Source organism: Phoxinus phoxinus, assembly GCF_949152265.1.
Source record: "Phoxinus phoxinus genome assembly, chromosome: 1".
In the NCBI taxonomy this organism is placed as follows: domain Eukaryota; kingdom Metazoa; phylum Chordata; class Actinopteri; order Cypriniformes; family Leuciscidae; genus Phoxinus; species Phoxinus phoxinus.
The window spans coordinates 3,705,312-3,726,722 of NC_136876.1; the positions used below are offsets into that span (position 1 = coordinate 3,705,312).

Genomic DNA, 21,411 nt, shown 5'->3' on the forward strand with positions numbered 1-21,411 from the left:
GGAGGTGGCCCATCACAGCATCCTTTGGAGCATGTAACAGAGGCATTGTTTTAACTCTCAAAAGTGGAGTGGCGTATCGTTCAATTCCATCCACTTTCACTCGCACTGTCTGTGTCTCCAGCATGTTCATTGCTTCTTGGTCTTGTTGTGACCTGATCACCATCTTCTCACTGCGATAAGGCAGGATGTCCATCTGCCATAACCTTTCAATTTGATGAAACAGTTCTGCAGATGGGGAACAATTAGATGTGAACAGACACTGTGAGACTGTGAGTTGTTCCTGCAGATGTTTGGAGGGGCCCTGCAAGGTCCAGCCGAGATGGGTTCTGACAGCGGCTGGGCCCCCAGGTGGGCCCAATCGCACTGGCTCAATTGGGGTTATGAGCTCAGTATGATCTGAACCGATGAGCAGTAGGGGACAAGCTTTGACCAGAGGGGGTATTGGTATCCCTCTGAGGTGTCTGTACCTTTCCTGTAGGGTATTCACCGGGTAGTTGTATTCTGCTAGTCCAAATTTATCTGCTGTAAAGGCCCCCTGAATGTTGAACCTTTTTCTTGGATTACTTGGGGTGGATAAGCTAAAATTCACAGAAGTACCGTGCAGTGTTCTGATGTCTTGATGCACCGTCCGTAAATTCAATTGCTCTGGTCTGCCCTTTAGACCAAGGTGTTGTGCAGCTGTGGCGAGCAAAATGGTGCGCTCTGAGCCATCATCAAGTACAGCAAATGTGTCTAAAGCTTTGTGCTGGTGATGGATGGTAACCTTAACGACTTTCAGAAACACTTTCCCGCCACATCGAGGTTGGTCCAAGTATAGAGTTTCTGTGGTGGAGTTGTATAGGCTATTGCTCTCACTGGTAACCTCATCCTTCCTTTGATTGATGTCGTGGAGTATGGAGAGGTGTTTGGCTTGGCAGAGGTGGCAAGGCCTCTTTAGGTCACAGTCTTTGGCCATGTGGGAGCGTGCACATTTCCAGCACCGTTTATTATCTTTGATCCAGCCAACCATTTGCTCTTTGGTTAACGCTATGAATGTGGTACACTGGCTAAGGTAATGTTCTGCACTGCAGTATGGACAGATGGCTTTGGGCTTGGTGGGTACTTTGGGATGAACTGCTTTGGGTTTGGTTATTGGTTCTATGGCTTGTCTTTGTTCCACGCCATGAAGTATGGTGGTATGTTTGCTTTGTCCCCGAATTGCTACCCTTTGATCTCGTTTTGTGGCTCTTGTCTCGTCAGTTGGGTCAAATTCCATACAGTTAGCTTCTAGCTGCAGCCAATCTGCAAACTCGAGGAGGGAGAACTTAGTCTTATCTGGGTTTCTTTTTAGGTGATGCCTCCTGAATTGAGTTTGTTGTGAACGAGGAAGACGATTCAGAAGACGTTTCACATTTGACCCACTGTGCAGTTCTTCAATCCCATCCCCCTTTAGGGCTTTAAGCATGCCGACTACTGCTTGGACTCTGAGGGAAAAGTCGTCAAATGCCCGCTCGTCACCAGCACGGATAGGCGTCAGGCTCTCCAAAGTCTCTATTTCCTTCAGTACGAACTGGTAGGGACGACCATACCTTCTGTCAAGAGCTTGCAGGGCGTTAGTGTAAGGCATGACTGACTCTGCATGTGCTAACACCAGTCTATGACCATTAGGCACCTTCACATGCTTAAGAAGGATGGAGTACTTATAATGCTCTGGTAATTGTGGATGAAGTAGGTTGTCCAGAGCAATCCTAAGTTCCACGTACTGAGCTCTGTCTTCTTTAATGAAATCTGGGAAGGTTGGGCCTTCTACTGTTGGAACCCAGTATGATGGTGAGGGATGAGGAGTGTAGGGTACAGCCTCAGCTCTAAGCTGAGATGTCGTAACTGGGTACACAGTTCTTGGCATTGGCTCAGATCCTGAAGCAAACTGACTATGTACTGGAAAGGCCTCTGGGGCTGACACTTGATAGAAAGGAAGCTGGGTTGTCTGGCTCGGTCTCTGTTCAGGGTGAGGAGGCAATGGTTTCATCCAGGGCTCTTCTCTGTTGCGCACTTGTGTTCTGGTTGGTTCTGATAGAGAACTGCTGCATGGTGAGGCGTACTGGTGTGCTGAAAGGGTAGTCTCTCTACTCACAGGAGGTGGTGACTGGAAATGAGTGTCTCTGATTTGGGTTTTCCTCAATACTTGTGAAAGCTCCTCAAAGAAAGGGGGTTGGGGTTTGGCAGGCTGTGGCCAAGGATGACGGTTTGAGCAGACATCATCAGGGCTAGCATCAGATTTCAACTGTCCCTTCTCCACTGATTTCAGGATCTGGGCTCTAGGTGTCTGATGCCGGGATGATGCTCTTGAGGAGTGAGTAGATGCTTGAGGAGTGCTATGTAACAGGACTTTCTCCAAGAGCTCTGTTTGGCGCCTAGCAGTCTCGCTCTGTTGCTTGTTGATTTCCATTATTTGCAACATAAAGTCCTCAGATGAACCAGCTGTTCCGAATGGGTGGTGAGAGGAGATGGGGGTTGAAGTCACCATTACCTTCTCTTTAGGTCTAACAGCCTGTCCTGATGGGTTTTCAGCATAGTCGACCACGTAGTCATCTAGGTAAACAGGCCTCTGAATTGCTCTTTGTGGACGTCGGGATGAGGCAGGGGCAGACTTTGACATCGCCGACTCTGAAGTTGCCATGGTAATGACCTGGATCCGGCTCGAAGGACCAATTTTGTAATGAAGGTGGACTGGTTCTTAGGTAGACTTGGTCATCGCCATGGTGTGTCGGTAAGGACACGGAGACAGGAAACCCATTTAAATGACTTTAATGTCCATCAAGTTCACTGGTTACATTGGAATGGATGGTAACTTATGTGCGTGTGTATATGTGTGGTCTAAACAAAGGAAAGAAGAAATAAATTACGTAAATTAAGTGAGTCTATAACATAACATCACCACATGTAAATTACTAGATAACATAACAGATGTAAAGCTGTACAAATCACTATAACACCATATACATAAATAATGTGCATCCTTAAACTTGTTAGCTTCATGAACCAAATACACATGCATATGCATAGGTAAATATACATTAAGTGTACATTTGACAGATTCATAATACACATAATCTAACTAAAAACTATATTAGGCGGAAATATGCCATAATGGCATAAACGGGTTCACCTAACACGATTCCAAATACGTATTCTGTTCAGACGCTTCTGTTTATACAAACATTCGCTTGTGCGGAGCCGCGGGTCTTCCGCGCGTCTCTTTATCTTACATATAAACAACTCAGCGACTAATATTGATCAGCAGCAACAACAGCAATATATATAAGATGAATAAACACTTACTTTTAGTCATTGACGCACACAACTCAGGCAGGAATTAGGAAGAAAAACAACACACGAACCATCTCTCAATGATAAAACGAAACGAAACTAAAAAGTTCTGCGCACGGTCACCGGACCAATGCTATGGTGTGATTGGCTGTCCGTCAGCGTGATCGGGGCATGATCACTATGTCGTTGGTATAGCTATTTGTTGTATGGATAATAAAGTTGTCCGGCAGATGGTGCTGCTGACCTCCTCTTTAACAATAATGATGTTGCCATTATTTAGAGGTAAATAAAAATCAATGCACTTATAACCAGTGTTTGGAAAAGTAACTTTTGAAACTAGTTAGTTTATTTTGTTACTTGCTCTTAATAGTAACTAGCTAGTTACTTTACTAAATTAGCATTTTCACATTACTCACTTAAAATAATGCCTTTCAGCCATCTCAAAATTATTGTACAGAAATCATCATAATTCAGCATCACACAGACTTAAGTAACAATCTGTTGTTAATCTAACTACTTACATCCATCCAACAGTGATAATAACTAAGCTGATCTTGTGGTGAATACATAACAAGCTCATTTTGACTGTTATATTTAACTACAAAATTGAAATTGAACAAACCTCTTCTCTGAAAACGATCTAGGAGTTTGCGACACTGTAGGGGTGTCAATATGTAATTTATGTCCTCCTCCTTCACATAAATCAGATCTGAAACTTCTTCTATTCCAACAACCAAAAGCAGTCGCTCAACTAATGATCTCATGCGATCCTCATCCAGGTTTGGTAGGGCTGCTCTGATAGTGTCCACAATTGTTTCAGGCATTTTGTTTCAGGCATCAACACCTGCTAAATTAAACACAGATAGCGTGATGAAGGGCAACCACTGAAACACCACACAAGTCATAAATAGGTAGTGGGTAGTAGTCAAGTAGGCTGTCTATGTCCACACAGATGTAGTCCCCCTGTGGAGTCAGGTAATGAACCCCAACATCCACCAGTAAAACAGACTGGTGCTTCTCCACAATCAGGTGAACTCTGCTTTGATCGAGTAAAATTAATGCAATTTTCCCAAACACAATTCCACTTTCACCAGCTTCCACTGCCACAACTAGACCCTTACAATATTTGGTATTCTTGTGCACTACAGCAGACAACTCTGTAGTGTTTTTCCTGTTGGCCAATGCCCTGCTGACCGCCTGCTGAATCCCATGACTGTAGAGCCTCTCTTCAAATTTGCTTGCTAGTCCGACAACTTGAATGTTTGGAAAAAACAGCTTCCCGGTGCTTAAGTATGCCTGCAGTAATTGGTGCCTTTCTGCTAGTGAGCTGCACAAATTTTTGAAGTTGTGCAGTCTTCTTGCACACTGTTTAAAATAGCAATGCTTGCTTTCAAAACGTAGTGTCCAGAGTCGAATCAGAGGGCCAAAATGTAGAATGAGGTCTGGATAGTGCATTAAGTAGTGATGTTTGGCTTTTAGTGGACAGTCAGGGAACATACCACTTCTGAAGTGTATATATTCTTCAATGAGAATCTTTAAGTACGCAATCTGGTCATGGCTGATTTTTGGTGCACAGATCAGTTCAACTATTTCCCTCAGTTTTAAGCACAGTTGCCAAACTTGGTTGTCAACTGGATTCTTAATACGATCCCCAATGTAAAGAGGAAGCAATCGTAAAAAGCACCAGTTCTGTGCTGCGTGACCCCCAAGGTTCACCCTATCTTTCTTAACTTCACAAGGCTTGTTGTTCCGATCACTCCCTGAATATGTGAACTGTGAAATGCACCTGTTTAACTGGACGTATGTAAAGTGCTTCTCAACATTTACAAGATGACTAATGTACATTGTAATGTCATAAGAGACTACCCCTTCAAACAGGTCATGGCCCAAACAGGGCGGGAGACCTGGACTGCACACATGAAAGTGTTTCAGGTTGTTGAAAACAGAATCAAATTTTATTCCGTTGACCATAGCTTGGCCCCCACTGAGCTGCTCAACACTCTCTCTGTAGTTTTCAATTGTCCTTTTGGGGCCAACTTTTTCAGGTTGTTTCTGAAATGTGCCTCTGTCTATCAAGCAGTAACGACAAAAGTAATGGCTTCTGCTAAAATTCTCTGTGAATCCTCCGATACAATGTGATCCAAGATTGTCCCCTGATATGGCTATCAGTGCACCTTTCAGACTGCTACCATCATTGGTTTCAAAGCCCAGCTCTTCTATATCTTTCAAATCAGCTACAAGAGGGGAAAAAATTTTCTGTTGCCCAAAGAAACGAAAGTCTTCCTCCCTGCAAAGCAGTACCAACTGCATTTGATCAGTACATGAGCGATTGTGGGGTAATATTTCACCAAGAGTCAAGTACACAGCCAATATCTTATGCTTCTTTTTACCAGATCCAAGAGGATTGGCAACCTCAAAATTATTGACAAAGATAAGGGGGATACATTTAACAACGTATTGTCTTTGATGTTTTTTCCATCTAGCACATCTGTCAAAACATCTGTCTGAGAATTTGAAATCTGGTTCATCTTTGTCTGGCTGTACTGGTCTTTCACTACTGATTGACTGAGAAGAGAATTCAGTGTCTCCTTGATTGGTACATACTGAAAGAAACGTTCCCTGCCAGCTTCATTGGCACCTAGATAGACCTTAGTGGGCTCAACGTAGTTGAAAGACTTCTTGAAAAATGATTTTCTTGTTTGGTTAGATTTCATGGGCCCTTCATGGCACTCTTTAAATATATCTTCCTTTGACACATCCTCTAGTATCTGACTAATTTCACTGTCCTGCAGGTTCAACTTTGTTAACTTCTCATGAATCTTTGAGAGTACATACTTCATGCCAGAGTTGTGCGTCTCTTGAAATTCCTCTATGATTGTTTGAATAGTGGTAGCAGGAAGGAGCATTTTAGCTTGCATTTTAAGATAAAAGAGAGCCAAGTTGTTCAAAAACTGACTTTGGTCAGGCACCGCATCCTGCTCTGCATCTTGCATACTAAGCACGGCTTCAGGGAACATTTCATCAGGCAATGTGGACTGCTGATTTAGCTGGCTGTCAGGTGCAGTATGACTACTTGTTTCTTGGTACGAAAATGTATGGGTTCTACTCAAGTGAGAGGAAAAGGATGACCTAACCCGAAAATATTTGGTACAACCTGTAAAAGGACAGGCCACCTTTTTACCATTTCTTATATGGCATTTTAAGTGTGCACACAGACTTGAAAAAACAGCGCTCTGGAATTTGCAATCCTCAATCTGGCATGTCAATATAACATTCTGGGGTTGAAATCTGCTTTTAGTTGGCACCATTCTTGCCTTACCATTGTAACGGTCACCAGCTGGAGTGCCCTTGAGAGCCACCTGAGGGCACTCCACATTAAGACTATTATCATTCACTCACAGACTACATCTCCCATCATTCTCTGCCCGGACTCATCATCACTTGTCACTGATCACATTCACCTGTACCTCATTCACTGATTGCATTTCACCTGTGTCTCATCCTGTTAGTCTATTTATACCTTGTTCATTCATTCACTCACTGCGAAGTCTTGTTTTAGTGTCACACTGCAATTCCGAGCGTTTTCCCTGGTTTCTTGTCTTTTGGTTTTTGGATATCTTGCCCTGTTCCCTGGATTACTCTCTTGCCTCTGGTCCCTGGATTACTCTCTTGCCTCTGGTCCCTGCCTGTTTTGTTTGTTTGTTTGTTTGTTTGTACGGACTGCCTTCCTGTGTTTGACCCTGCCTGTTCTTGGATTACCCCTTAATAAAGCTGCGTTTGGATTCTCCACCTTCGTGTCTCTGAGCAGTTCATGACAGAAGACTTCGCCACACCAGGATCCAGCAGCCATGCCAACCATGTGTCCAGACGTCCAAGTCATGCGTCTCCGTCAGGAAAATCGGTCCATCGAAGACTACGTTGCAGATTTTATTGAACTGGCACATCTCACGCAAATGAGCACAGAGTGCTTAATGATCTTTTTCCGCGGAGGATTATCTGAACCGCTCCGGTCATTGATGCCCGACCATGATCCTCATGGGACAATAGAACAATATATAAACCTGGCCCTGTTGCTGAGCGCTTCATCGGTCACTGTGGGCATTGAGAAGGAGCTCTGTGAACCCGCAGTATCCTCTCAGCCTGATCTTCATGTCACGCCTGCCCAGCCTGAGAATCTTCACGTCACGCCAACCATAAAGCCTGCCACCAGATCGGTCTATGGGCGTCGAGGACTTATTTCCAACATGATCGATCCACTGCTCATGTCAGCACAGAGGGCCAAGAAGATCGGCCGAACGGGGTCTCGTCCTGCCAAAACCACCATTCCAGAGTCTCTTTTCGCCGAGCCTGAGCTCCACGTCAGTCCTGCCGAGCCAGAGCCAGAGCTTCACGTCAGTCCTGCCGAGCCAGAGCCAGAGCTTCACGTCAGTCCTGCCGAGCCAGAGCCAGAGCTTCACGTCAGTCCTGCCGAGCCAGAGCCAGAGCTTCACGTCAGTCCTGCCGAGCCAGAGCCAGAGCTTCACGTCAGTCCTGCCGAGCCAGAGGCCGTTCAAGAGTCTCGTCCCACCACGACTGCCCTTACGTCTTTGTCTCCGGACAAAATGGCCGCCGCCGAGCCTTTGTCTCTGGACAAAATGGCCGCCGCCACGTCGCCTGAGCCCTTGGACAAAATGGCTGCCGCCACGTCGCCTGAGCCCTTGGACAAAATGGCCGCCGCCACGTCGCCTGAGCCCTTGGACCAGATGGCCGCCACCGAGCCAGTGTCTCCGGACAAGATGGCCGACTCCACGCCTGTGTCTTCGGACAAGACGGCCGACTCCACGCCTGCGTCTTCGGACAAGATGGCCGACTCCACGCCTGCGTCTTCGGACAAGATGGCCGACTCCACGCCTGCGTCTTCGGACAAGATGGCCGACTCCACGCCTGCGTCTTCGGACAAGATGGCCGACTCCACGCCTGTGTCTTCGGACAAGATGGCCGACTCCACGCCTGTGTCTTCGGGCAAGATGGCCGACTCCACGCCTGTGTCTTCGGACAAGATGGCCGACTCCACGCCTGTGTCTTCGGACAAGATGGCCGACTCCACGCCTGTGTCTTCGGACAAGATGGCCACCACATCCCCGGAGCCCGTTCCTGAGCCGGTGTCTGGTCCCGAGCCGGTGTCTGTTCCTGTTCCGTGGTCTCCCGAGGGGTCGTCTCCGCCCCGGCCGCCCGAAGGGTCGTCTCCGCCGTGGCCGCCCGAGGGCTCTTCACCGCCGTGGCCGCCCGAGGGCTCTTCACGGCCGTGGCCGCCCGAGGGCTCTTCACCGCCGTGGCCGCCCGAAGGTCCTACTGCTCCACCGTGGTCAAGTCCTGCTCCGCCCTGGTCGCCTGCACAGCCTGCTCCGCCCTGGTCGCCTGCACAGCCTGCTCCGCCCTGGTCGCCTGCAGAGCCTGCTCCGCCCTGGTCGCCTGCACAGCCTGCTCCAGGCCCTCTTCCGCTCCACGGGCCTGGCCCTCCATCCCGCCCCCGGGTCCGCCTCCGCTCCACCTCCCTCCTGGACAGTTTTTGGAGCGTCTGGAATCCGCTCCTTAAAGGGGGGGCTATGTAACGGTCACCAGCTGGAGTGCCCTTGAGAGCCACCTGAGGGCACTCCACATTAAGACTATTATCATTCACTCACAGACTACATCTCCCATCATTCTCTGCCCGGACTCATCATCACTTGTCACTGATCACATTCACCTGTACCTCATTCACTGATTGCATTTCACCTGTGTCTCATCCTGTTAGTCTATTTATACCTTGTTCATTCATTCACTCACTGCGAAGTCTTGTTTTAGTGTCACACTGCAATTCCGAGCGTTTTCCCTGGTTTCTTGTCTTTTGGTTTTTGGATATCTTGCCCTGTTCCCTGGATTACTCTCTTGCCTCTGGTCCCTGGATTACTCTCTTGCCTCTGGTCCCTGCCTGTTTTGTTTGTTTGTTTGTTTGTTTGTACGGACTGCCTTCCTGTGTTTGACCCTGCCTGTTCTTGGATTACCCCTTAATAAAGCTGCGTTTGGATTCTCCACCTTCGTGTCTCTGAGCAGTTCATGACAACCATGGTGTCGATACATATGTGACTTAAAAGATTGAAAATTCTTAAAAGTGCAAGGGCACTCAGGTAAACCACATGAAAAGAGGTACTTAGCCACATTTCTGTGAACTTTTGTATGTATGGTGAACACATTTAAGAGAGAGGTTGAGAAATTGCATGACTTGCAGTTGTAGCTGGACATACTTTAAAATTTGTCTGGGATGACAGTACCAACTGTACTGGAACCTGGCTGATGGACTGATTGGACTGATGACCAAAACTGAAAAAGACATGACACACAAAAACAAGTATGACAAAACATGTTAGCCACAGCACCAATAATGACGAGCAGACAGTGTAAGAGAGAAATTGTAAAGAAAATTCTGTAGAAATAACAAAAGTAGCCAATTTCATAAAATTTTACCTTTAGATTTTAAAACTTTAAGTTCAAAACATAGTATTAAAATGCTAATACTTACAGAAAACTCCTTCCCACACTGCAAATAAAATTGTCCCACACTGTAGAGCTGTAAGAAATCAAAATAAATATTAATCAGGTAACTGTTATGAGTTGCTTGTTGAGGACATATATTTTATACATCTGCTTACAATACATCTAACGTTAGGTTAGATGTATTGTAATCTAACATTATTCTAACTTGTTTTTTTTTTTGCCATGCATTTTACTTGTCTTTGTTGCCTGATAGATCATTATTAACTCTTATAAAGTTTTTTTGGAACAATGTACACCTTTATTCATATTTTTTATTACAAAATAAAAAACATATTTACAATTTGATCCCGTATTGATCATAAAAGTTCGTAAAATCATACCATCAAGTTCGTCATGCGGGAAACGGACTGCAATAACAGTTTGAGCAAAATGTATGTAACGTTAACGTTATGTCTATTATAAGTGCTTGTTTACAACTGATAGGCTCGGATGTTATGGAAAGGATCCCTGCAGAGATAACAGTTGAGTTAGCCATTTTTGTTATCATAAGATCCTTCAAACCTAACATGTCGAATGCCGTAATTTTATCTCGCAGACTATCGTAAAACACATTTAATTAAAACGCGACAGAAAAAAAAAACTCGATTCGTCTTTCCACCGTTTCAACAATCACCAAGTCTGGTTTGGTCGAAATAAACCGTAAGGTAACGTTAATTCACGGAGTTAGATTTGAAAATGTCGGGAAAAGCTGCGGGGTGAAAGAGCAGATCTAACTAATGATCGCAGGCTAAACTTCCACTGCACTGTCATTTCACATTAAAAGCTATGTAACAGTTACACTATAGCGTAAAATCCTAAAACCTAATTATAAAAGTAAAAATTAACTTACCAAATCTCCAGATATCCGCAGACAGAGTGAGACGAGAGATCCATCCAGTAACGTTAAATGGAGTTGTGCTCTGACGTCAGTCAGGCGGCGCGCGCGCTCTCTTTACAGCAACCCTGTATTATTGCCTGGCATATTACAGCAACACTAAAATATACTGTAAAATGTTCCCGCCCAAACAAAATGACCCAGAATGCAATCCACATTACGGTATTTTACTGTAATATATAAATGCAGTATTGTACTGTAGGTTTTTACAGTACTGTGCTGCTAAATCTACAGCGACATTTAACAGTGTGGTTTGTGCCGTTTAACCCTTCAAGGTCTAAGGGGGTTTAAGTCCGCCTGGCACTATGTTGATATTTTGGCTTCTGGAAGGGTCAGTTTTCATAGCAGTCATACTTCTGGATTCTATACACTCAGCTACAAGGTGGATGCATTGACAATACACTTCTTGAGACACTTGTATGTGTTCTGATGTGATATATCACCAATAAATACAAAAACGGAAGTTCAAATGTTTTGTTTTTTATTATAGAAAAAGAGTAAACCATAATGAATAAGGGATTTTACATAAAATATAGATTCCTCAAAATCAAAGGCTTTAGAACACCTGTAATAGAATTGGGTGAAAAAATATAAAGAAACAAAATAACAATTTACATTTATGTGACTGCAGTCACCATCATTTTTTTTTTTTTTTTTGGAAAAACAGAATATTACATTCAAAATGAACGTTTATGTTCCCTTTACATGTTCTTATAATTTCTGTGTCAATTTACCAAACACATCCCAAAACAACCTCTAGATGGCACTGTGCACTGTATTTGCACATCAGTCTTTCGCCACATGTGAAAGCAGTTACGCTCTGGCTGTAGTGTGGGATTTATTCCATACTGATTACACAATCAGAGAGTAGCCCATTTCTTTTTGCTTTGAATGGTTTAGTTTAAAAGTAGACATTTCAATCTTTCTATAGATAGGCTATATTTCATACGTTGAGTTTCTGTTCATTTATGAGACGCGCTCCAGTTCACGTGCAATGCAAGTGATCGCGCCGGCACCTCCATGATTATATTGTCTGCTATATTTGTTCTTATTTATTAAATCCTGGCAATTGGTTGATGAAACTTTTATTTAAAATTAAGATACAATTTATACAAAATGAAATTCACTTTAAAGAAAGTCTTTCTACAAAACAAAACTTAATGAAGTGGCCAAAATCATTTCTGACCTGAAACAGATCGTCATATGAGACAGACAATAGTCATATGCATATAATATAATATGAAGTGTCCGTAACGGTCACATCCATAAAGCATTATTATGGTTGTTCAGAGCAAAGTAGTGAGATGAATTGTCAATCCTAATAAGCATATATGCATATAAACAAAATTTAGCTTTGTATATAAAGTTTCAAGTTATTTGTGTAACCAGGTCAAAAGTTACTAAAGTCAATCACTAGACTAGTTATCAAAGCCCTGGGTTAAGTGAACTGCACATATAAAGTGTTTTAGTGCTTTTCTCATCCATGGATGGAATGTTACGCTGGCCCTTTAAAGGGGGGGTACAATGGTGTTTCATGTATTCAGAGTTGTTTACAGTGTTAAAGAGATGGATTCTCGTGCTAATAATGGCCAAAGTTTGAAAAGTTATTTTGAACGAATAACAGAGAATTTTTGTGCTGAAAATCATACTTCCGGGTTGCAACACGTTTCGGCTGGTTTTTTTCTATCGTAGATCTAATGACGTAGACCAGAGTGGAACTCCTTATATGAGCATTGCTCTCGGAAAAGCGCGTTCACGCACACGTCGACCAGAGGAGAGAAAGACCCTCTTATATACTGTCTATGGAAAGACCCAAGCGCATATCGACGCGCTACTACCGGAAATCATCATCATCAGCGCTAAATAGGAATGGTTGATGTCAAGAATGTCTCCAAAAAAGTGTGTTTTGGGATGTGAGGGAAAGTTTACCTTGTTCAGCTTCCCAAAGAACCCAGTGTTACTGGAACAGTGGATGCAGTTTGTATTTCCGGGACAGCAAAGGAGTGTGGCAAGTGCGGTTTTGTGTTCTGGTCATTTCAGTGACGAATGTTTTATTAACAAGGTCGTCGCTGGATTTGCAAACCGGTTGCAATTAAAACCTGGCGCGGTTCCAGTGATAAAACACCCCATTCATGTAAGTACAACGGTATCACGCGCTCCCGCTTGACTCTATAGCTCCGCCCACGCCCAGAATCAAGGACCTCGGCTTTTTCCGGATCGAATCGGAAAGCTGTATTTTTATTTTATAAATATGATGAAACTAAAGACTTTTTGGAGATATGAAGGACGCACTATTACTCTATAGGTACTCAAGATTAACATGAGATTGACTGAAACTAAGTATTTTACCCCCCCTTTAAGAAACGTCACTGTCTGGAAGTGTCGCGAGTGTGGTCTGGGAGCGGCGCGATTTCCCAACGTGGTTCGGATGATGTTCATGCAGACGCTGTGTCGAATCAAGGCCACAAAAGTCGATGATATAACCACAATAGTGAGAAATATGCACTTTTAATAGTTAGTGAAGTCCTCCTCGGTGTTTGCTGGCCGGATGGCTGTGTATTGTGTTGATTGATGGTGATTTCTGTCGAGACACCTACCCATGTGAGGAAATCAGATCGACAATAGATCTTGAAGCGTAAGTGTTTAACTATCATCAATGCCAGTTTATCATTGAGATTATTTTGTTGTGCATGATGTGTGTTAAGCATTAAGTGATTGGTGGACATTTTGGTTGATTATAGAGGGGAGAAGAGAGCTCTGTAGGCCTTCTGTTTCCGCGGGCCGAGTGTAAAACAACAGAGTGAGTGTTAACTAACCAATTCTAAAAAATTGTTTATTACTCATGTACATGTGTTTTATTGTAACCAGTAGATTGTTCTGGTGTCATGTGTTCCAAATGTTGAGGAATAGTGCTTTATTGTGACTATTACTGTTCACAGAAGGGAAATTGAGTTCATAATTCGCTGTGAAAGTGTGTACAATGCTATAGCGGGTGGTGATGAACAGTAAGTTTAAATTATTTGATTTTTGAATTGTACAAGTGTTAATTCACCGTGATTTGAGATTAAGTGAATATTAGCCGGTGTAATGTATTAATGTTACTGGGAAATGTGGCTTCTAATTTCATTTTTATATGTGTTATGTTCAGTGTTGGGCAGTAGCGTCGCTACAAGTAGTGACGCTACTAGCTTAACTACATTTATCAATAGCTTAGTGGTAGCGTCGCTGTTTTCTGAATAAAATAGCTTTTCAGTAGCGAAGCTCTTTTTTTGATCAAGTAGTGCGGTAGCGTCCACACAAGCTGAAGCTACATTTTCTGAAGCACAAGCTCAAATCGGATGCCAATACAACTGGATCACTGCTACTGGATCATAAGTGAAACCACCCACCGCCCTACACACGGACGTGCCGGTGGCTTCTTCATCTGTGTTTTGCGGCGGTTGTCAACCAGCTTTTTGGTGCATTACCGCCACCTTCTGCTCCGGAAGGTGACATGACATCATACTTGGGCTGACGACACGCAAGAAATTTGAAAATCTGAAAGATGGCAGAGGGTGAGGACAGAGAGGAATTGATCCCGAGGGGGGAGTCGCCGTGGCCGTACCTCGAGAAGTACATGATACTGATTGAGACGGCAGAGAAAAAATATGTCTTTAGGTGCTTAATGTGCAATCCAAAAAAGAAGCTGCTCTCAACCTCGAAGACATCAAACACGAATTTGAGAACACACATTCAGGTGATTCCCGAATAGGATAGCTAACACAACCACCAATAAATGATTAACAAGTGGTACGATAACAGTAACATTTTATAAATGTTTTATTAACTCAGTTAAAAGTCATTGATGTAACGTAGAGTGTGACGGTTGTTAAGTTAACGTAGCTACCGCTTCGCGTCGGGGTCCCGATCAGCCTGAAGGTGTTGTATTCGCTATAACAACCGCCTCACTCTACATTATCCCGCTTATTACATGGCTACCTAACAAATAAATAAAAAAATTTACACAAATTATTGATTTAAAAAGGAGTTTATTGATTTAAAAACGATTTATATTGCTTCCGCTAAAGAAAGTAGTCCGCTACGTCTCTACGGTTAGAATCATGCGCCCATGGTAACGCTCTGTTTTCATGGCAACGGTCTGCAGCGTCAGTTATCAAGAAATAACAGACCGCATTCTACATTAGAATTCAACCTATGAATTCAACCAAGCCATGTAATAAAAGTTATTAGTTAATGACGAACTAATCATTTACAAAACATCATTATTATATATTCATAAATGAATAAAAAGTGATATGATAATAACATTTTATAAATGTTTTGTTATTCAGTTATGTAATTTATAAATTATTAGTTAATGAACTAATCATTTTATAAAACATGACTACATTCATAAATTCAAGTACTTTATTGAGTAGTATTGAGTATGATTAGTTCAGCATTAACTAACTTTTAAGGGACTTATAACTGAACATTATTATAAAAGTGTGTGTTACCCAAACTTAAATAAATAAACAAATACAGCACATATATGAGGGAAGAGGTGGGGAAAGAATTAAGGATCAGATACAAAGTTTAAAGTAAAAAGTTTAGATTATTCTGAAATTATTTTGTTTTTAACATTTTATAGAGGGTTCACCCAAATAAAATGGCTTCCATGGAAATGGAACGTGAGCACGCCAAGAAAAGGAGTGCAACCAGGAATGAGGAGGAGGAACACCCTGTTCCTCTCATACAAGGCAGTGTAGCACAGTATTTCAGAGGAGGTAGACCCACCCTAACACAAGAGAGATTTGACAAATTGATCCTTAACTTCATCATTCAAGGACTGCATCCACTTCACACTGTGGAGAGACCAGAATACACAGATTTATTTAGAGAGATTTTACCCTCTATGCATTTGATGTCCAGGAGAACATTGGGAAGAATGCTTGAGGATGAGTATGCATCAATGAAAAGCACACTGTCTATGATTTTGTCCAAACAGAATCATGTATGTACCACAACAGATGCGTGGTCGTCAAACAACAGAAGCTTCCTTGGGGTGACTATCCACTGGATAAACCAAGAAACACTGAGCATCTGCTCTGGGGCATTAGCCTGTCGCAGGATCCTAGGGCGCCACACGTATGATGTTTTAGCTGAGATGTTGCAAGACGTGCACAGAGATTTCAACATAAAAGACAAGGTGACCGTTACAACCACAGATAATGGTTCAAATTTTGTGAAGGCTTTCAGTGTCTTTGCAGAAGCTCAAAGAACCATTCAAGACAGAGAAGAGGAGGATGAGGAAGAAGAGGAGGGGCACACTGTCTTCATAGATGTCACAGACATTTTTAATGAAACGGAAGAAGACTACAGTCTCCCACTTCATCAGCGATGTGCCTGCCACACCCTCAACCTGGTTGCAACGAGAGACATTGAGAGTGCTTTGACCCAGTCAGAGGCCTTTAAAAAAGTATCACGATCAACAATTAGCAAATGCCAGGGACTGTGGAACAAGCAACACAGAAGCACACAAGCTTCAGACATTATCAAAGACAAGCTAGGGTGCCAGCTGATAGTTCCCAGTCCAACAAGGTGGAACTCCACTTACCATGCCATGGAGCGCTTGAATACCTGTATTCTGACAAAAGAACAAGACCTCCAGGAGACCTGTGAGAAGCTTCTGGTGACTCGCTTCAAAGCAACAGAACTCACCTTCATACAGGAGTATGTTCAGGTAAATATTACCTTTTTTTTGACATGTACTTAAGTTAACCGATGTTCATGCTGTAATCCATGTATCTGTCTGAACAAAGGCAACCACATTCCACATACGTCTATCAGAGTTTAGATGATTAAAAATAAGAAAACTTATATTATTATTACTTTTGAGTAATTGTTATTTATTCCTTGTCTTTCCTGTGCATCTTTAAGGTTATGGCGCCTCTGGCCAAGGCCCTTGACGTACTACAATCAGATAAAATGGCCTACACAGGAGTGTTGGTGCCAACGATCTCAATTCTCCTCAATAAAATGGAGCAGATGAAGCATGAGGCAAACATGCATCACTGTAATCCACTGGTAGATGCCATCATCAGTGGGGTGAAGAGGAGGTTTGGATACATTTTTCAAGATACAAGGTTGCTCATAGCCTCTGCAGCTCATCCTATGTTCAGATTGGCGTACATCCCCAGTGGAAAGAAGGCTGATGTTTTGTCAAACCTGAAAGCAGAAGTTAACCTGCTTCACACTCAATATCCAGATGATCACATGCAGACAGATGGCGAGGACCCAACTGATGATGGCGATGAAATAACTGGATACTTCCCATCACTCAGAACAAGAACAGTTCTGAATGAAGTGGACAGCTACTTGCAATCACCCGAAACCAACCTTGTCAATGCATTCCAAAACTTGCCGATGATGAAGAAGATCTTCCTGAAGTACAACACAGGAGTCCCTGCTAGTGCAGCTTGTGAACGACTCTTTAGTGTAGGAAAAGACATTTTCCGACCAAAGAGAAACCGTCTTTCCGATGCAAATTTTGAAAAGCTTCTATTATGTCGCGTGAATAAACACCTCTTGTTAAAAAGCTCAGGGTCCAGCCTGGCCACCTCTTGATATGTGGTGGCAGAAACTTGTTTCCATGGAGAGAGATAGTTATCTTACACACACACACACACACACACACACACACACACACACACACACACACACACACACACATGAATACACACAAACAAACAAACACATATACATGAATACACACACACTCTCTCTCACACACACACACACACACACACACACACACACACACACACACACACACACAAACAAACACATACAAATGAATACACACACACTCTCACACACAAACAAACACATACACGTGAATACACACACACACACACCTGGTTTTGTTATTATGTGGATCACATTTTTTGTTTGTTTTTGTTGCCAAATTGGTTTGGAACAGTTGTTAAATAAACAATTGAACTGAACAATTACGCTTGCCTATCTGTTTGACTTACAGTTTTATTGATCACTGAGATAGCATTTCAATATAAAAATTATATTTGAAAAAGTAGCTTAGATGTAGTAAACTACTTTTGCCATATTGTTGTAGCTTAGCTTGCTACATTTCCCAGGGTGGTAGCTTCAGTGTAGTGAAGCTACATTTAATGTAGAGTAACTGCTAGCTTAGCTCACTACATTTTCCAAGTAGCTTGCCCAACACTGGTTATGTTACATAAGCAGCCTTATTTGATCTTATGAGAATGCTTAGAAATCTTGTAACAATCTGTGGATTTGTTTTTCAGAATAAGAGTCCACTATCGTTGTCTATGTTGGTTATATTCCTGTAACTGATGTGTTAATGTGATGACTGAGAACAGAAAGACAAAGGAGACTCAGTTTGATGTAAAAAGAAAGAACATCTTTATTGGTTTCAACCACTGTAACAAGCCTTCCTACTAAACATCCTTAAGATTTGCATAGTTAACGCTGCGCTGTTCTAAGTGCAGTCTGGAATAAACGATCCCCTTAAATAATTTTATTTCCTGTGTCCGGTGTCGTCACTAACACTCTCACACCGGGCCACATTTGCATTTATAATTGTTATTAAATAAACTAAACCTTTAAAACGTTATGGACGGGACAGGGCCCTGAAGCGTCGAGACCTCTTTATTATAGCCCTTTCAACAGGCAGTGCTGTTATGACCAAATGAGTGTATTTATTTATCAGGCATGCCTCCATCTTTCTGCAAAATGCTTACTGTTAAAATAAAGTTCAAAAAGAAGGGTCTTTGATACCTCTTTTGAAAGCATGAAAAATGTTGCTCACCTCATATCTGGTGGATTACAGTATATTATAGACCTAAATGGACAACTTAAAAAGGGTTTTGTGTTTTTGGTAAAAACTTTGATAATTTTCTAATCAAAATGTTTTCATGGTAAGGATGACCTTTGCATGGAATTGCCCTCTGGCGTTCCTCCACCTCCCCAGCTCCACCTGCATAATTTAGGTATCTTGCTACCATACTCATCATCTAAGCATTGTTAGTCCCACTGGGTGGTTTATCTAAGCTCGAGATGAAGCATTTCTATGGACAAAACGCAGTTGAAAATGAATGGTGCATGATGAGAACACGAACCTTGTTCTTGGAACATGTTGTTGTCATTATTGAACTTTGCACACGGTTAGCCAAGTGTGCTGAGAGTTCAGGGCCGAGAACGGTTTGTAATTGTGCCGTGCCGTACCAGGCTCAAGTGGAAACACAACTGGAACCTTTTCCGAAGGTGGAAAAGCAGCTTTTATTTCTCAGCACATAAAGATGAACTATTTACCGTGATCTCAGACTGTGGTGATGTGGTTTCTCCACTGCATGGATCTTCATGTGTATCTTCAGGTCACTTTTAAAAGCGAAACTCGTTCCGCACTGATCACACGTGTGCGGCTTCTCTCTGCTGTGGATCCTCTCATGTGCTTTACGATTTGATGACTGACTGAATCTCTTGTCACAGTGTGAACACTTGTAAGGTTTTTCTCCAGTGTGAATCCTCTCATGTGATCTCAGATGTCCTGACACACTAAATCTCTTGTCACAGTGTGAACACTTGTAAGGTTTTTCTCCAGTGTGAATCCTCTCATGTGATCTCAGATGTCCTGACACACTAAATCTCTTGTCACAGTGTGAACACTTGTAAGGTTTTTCTCCAGTGTGAATCCTCTCATGTGATCTCAGATGTCCTGACACACTAAATCTCTTGTCACAGTGTGAACACTTGTAAGGTTTTTCTCCAGTGTGGATCATCTCATGTGTTTTCAGATGTGATGAAAGACTGAATCTCTCGTCACAGTGTGAACACTTGTAAGGTTTTTCTCCAGTGTGAATTCTCTGGTGCTGCTTTAAACTGGCCGCTGTAGTAAAAGTCTTCTCACACTCAAAGCACATGTACTCTCTCACACCAGTGTGAGTTTTCTGATGTCTATGTAAATATTGCAGCCGTGAAAAACTCTTTCCACACACAGAACATGAATGCGGCTTCTCCTTCGTATGAATTGTCAGGTGTGTCTTCAGGTGTGATGCATTAAGAAATGTTTTGCCGCACTGATCACATGAGAACGGCTTCTCTCCGGTGTGGATCATCATGTGAACATTAAGGTTTGATGATCGACTGAAACTCTTCCCGCACTGATCACATGAGAACGGCTTCTCTCCGGTGTGGATCCTCATGTGAACATCAAGATTTTGTTTGCTTGTTAAACTGTTTCCACACTGAGTGCAGGTGAAAGATTTCTTGGCTCTTCTTTTCTTTAAAAATGTCTGTTTAGTTTTTGAGCGACTCAAAGGTTTTTCTCCAGTTTGGACATGATGTTCCTCCTCCACTTCTCTCAGTTCTTCACTCTCCTCCTTCACTTCACTCAGTTCTTCACTCTCCTCCTCCACTTCTCTCAGTTCTTCACTCTCCTCCTTTACTTCACTCAGTTCTTCATTCTCCTCCTTCACTTCTCTCAGTTCTTCACTCTCCTCGCTCTCTTCCATCGGGACTGACATGAAAGAAAAACTCTCATTTGAAAATTTTCTAAATAATCAAAATAATTCGAAGACAGAAATATGGAGCGAATGGATATTAAAATGATCCCAGATGTAACAGACAACTTCTATAAAATATTACAATAATTTATGTATTTTTAAAAATGTATTATACGTCCCTGAAACTTTCCATGAATGAGGTACAATGATCTTCCAGTTATTTATTTTTGAACATTATAGGCACAAATTCCATGTTTCTGGAGTGAGAACTATTAAATATGTTTGATCAATGACACACTTATCTAACATTATATGAACATTAAAATACACATATTGGCATATACTGACACCAACTTTTTGATATTTAATTATGTTAAAAACTACTACAACGTTTTAATTAAGGGCCGTTCACACTAAACTTCTCCTTCCGTTGACTTTACATGGACGTGAAAGTGAGACACAAGAAACACAAGATCAAGTGAATTTCACTGTGAGAAAGAACACAAATGTTTGCAGTAAAGCAGAGTAGATTGAACATTTTGGAATGATTATTATTTGTTATACATGTTTGTAAAAATACGCACAAACTCTGGTAACATTGTTACAAATTGTAAACCATATATAAATGTAAAATAAAACCGGTAAAATATTTAAATTTTGTTTGACCTGATGTTGACAATATGAAACCTCCCTTTTACTGACCATTTGTTGAAGAAAAACCCAGAACATTCTGTACCATTAGTTTAACTGTTTATCTAAATGTGATGAAGTGCTTGAATGTTTCTAACATGAATGTTGTTCAGCATCATGAATGAATGAAGAATAAACACCAACCTCTTTGTTCTTCAGGATCTTCAGTGTGTTTCATTCTGCAGGGTTCTGGATCACTCGTGTTCTCACTGTCCTCTTTAATAAACTCAGTCTCTGCAGATTTCAGCTCTTCCTGATGCTTTCATGCTCGTCTCCACTTGTAGCTGACGGGGATTTACAGCATTTATTGGAGAATTACTGTGGGAGGAGCTTCACTGATGACGAATTACAGTGGGAGGAGCTTCACTGATGATGAATTACAGTGGGAGGAGCTTCACTGATGATGAATTACAGTGGGAGGAGCTTCACTGATGATGTGATTGC

General features: G+C 42.3%; 1 protein-coding gene across 1 annotated transcript; it reads left to right on the forward strand.

The window, feature by feature from the left end:
* Positions 1–15,161: 15,161 nt before the first annotated feature.
* Positions 15,162–17,552, forward strand: LOC307006533 (E3 SUMO-protein ligase ZBED1-like). The gene is made up of 2 exons (XM_079627620.1): positions 15,162–16,478; positions 16,676–17,552. The coding sequence occupies exons 1-2, from the start codon at positions 15,405–15,407 to the stop codon at positions 17,360–17,362; spliced, it is 1,761 nt and encodes a 586-aa protein (XP_079483746.1). The 5' UTR covers positions 15,162–15,404; the 3' UTR covers positions 17,363–17,552.
* The last annotated feature ends 3,859 nt before the right edge of the window (positions 17,553–21,411 follow it).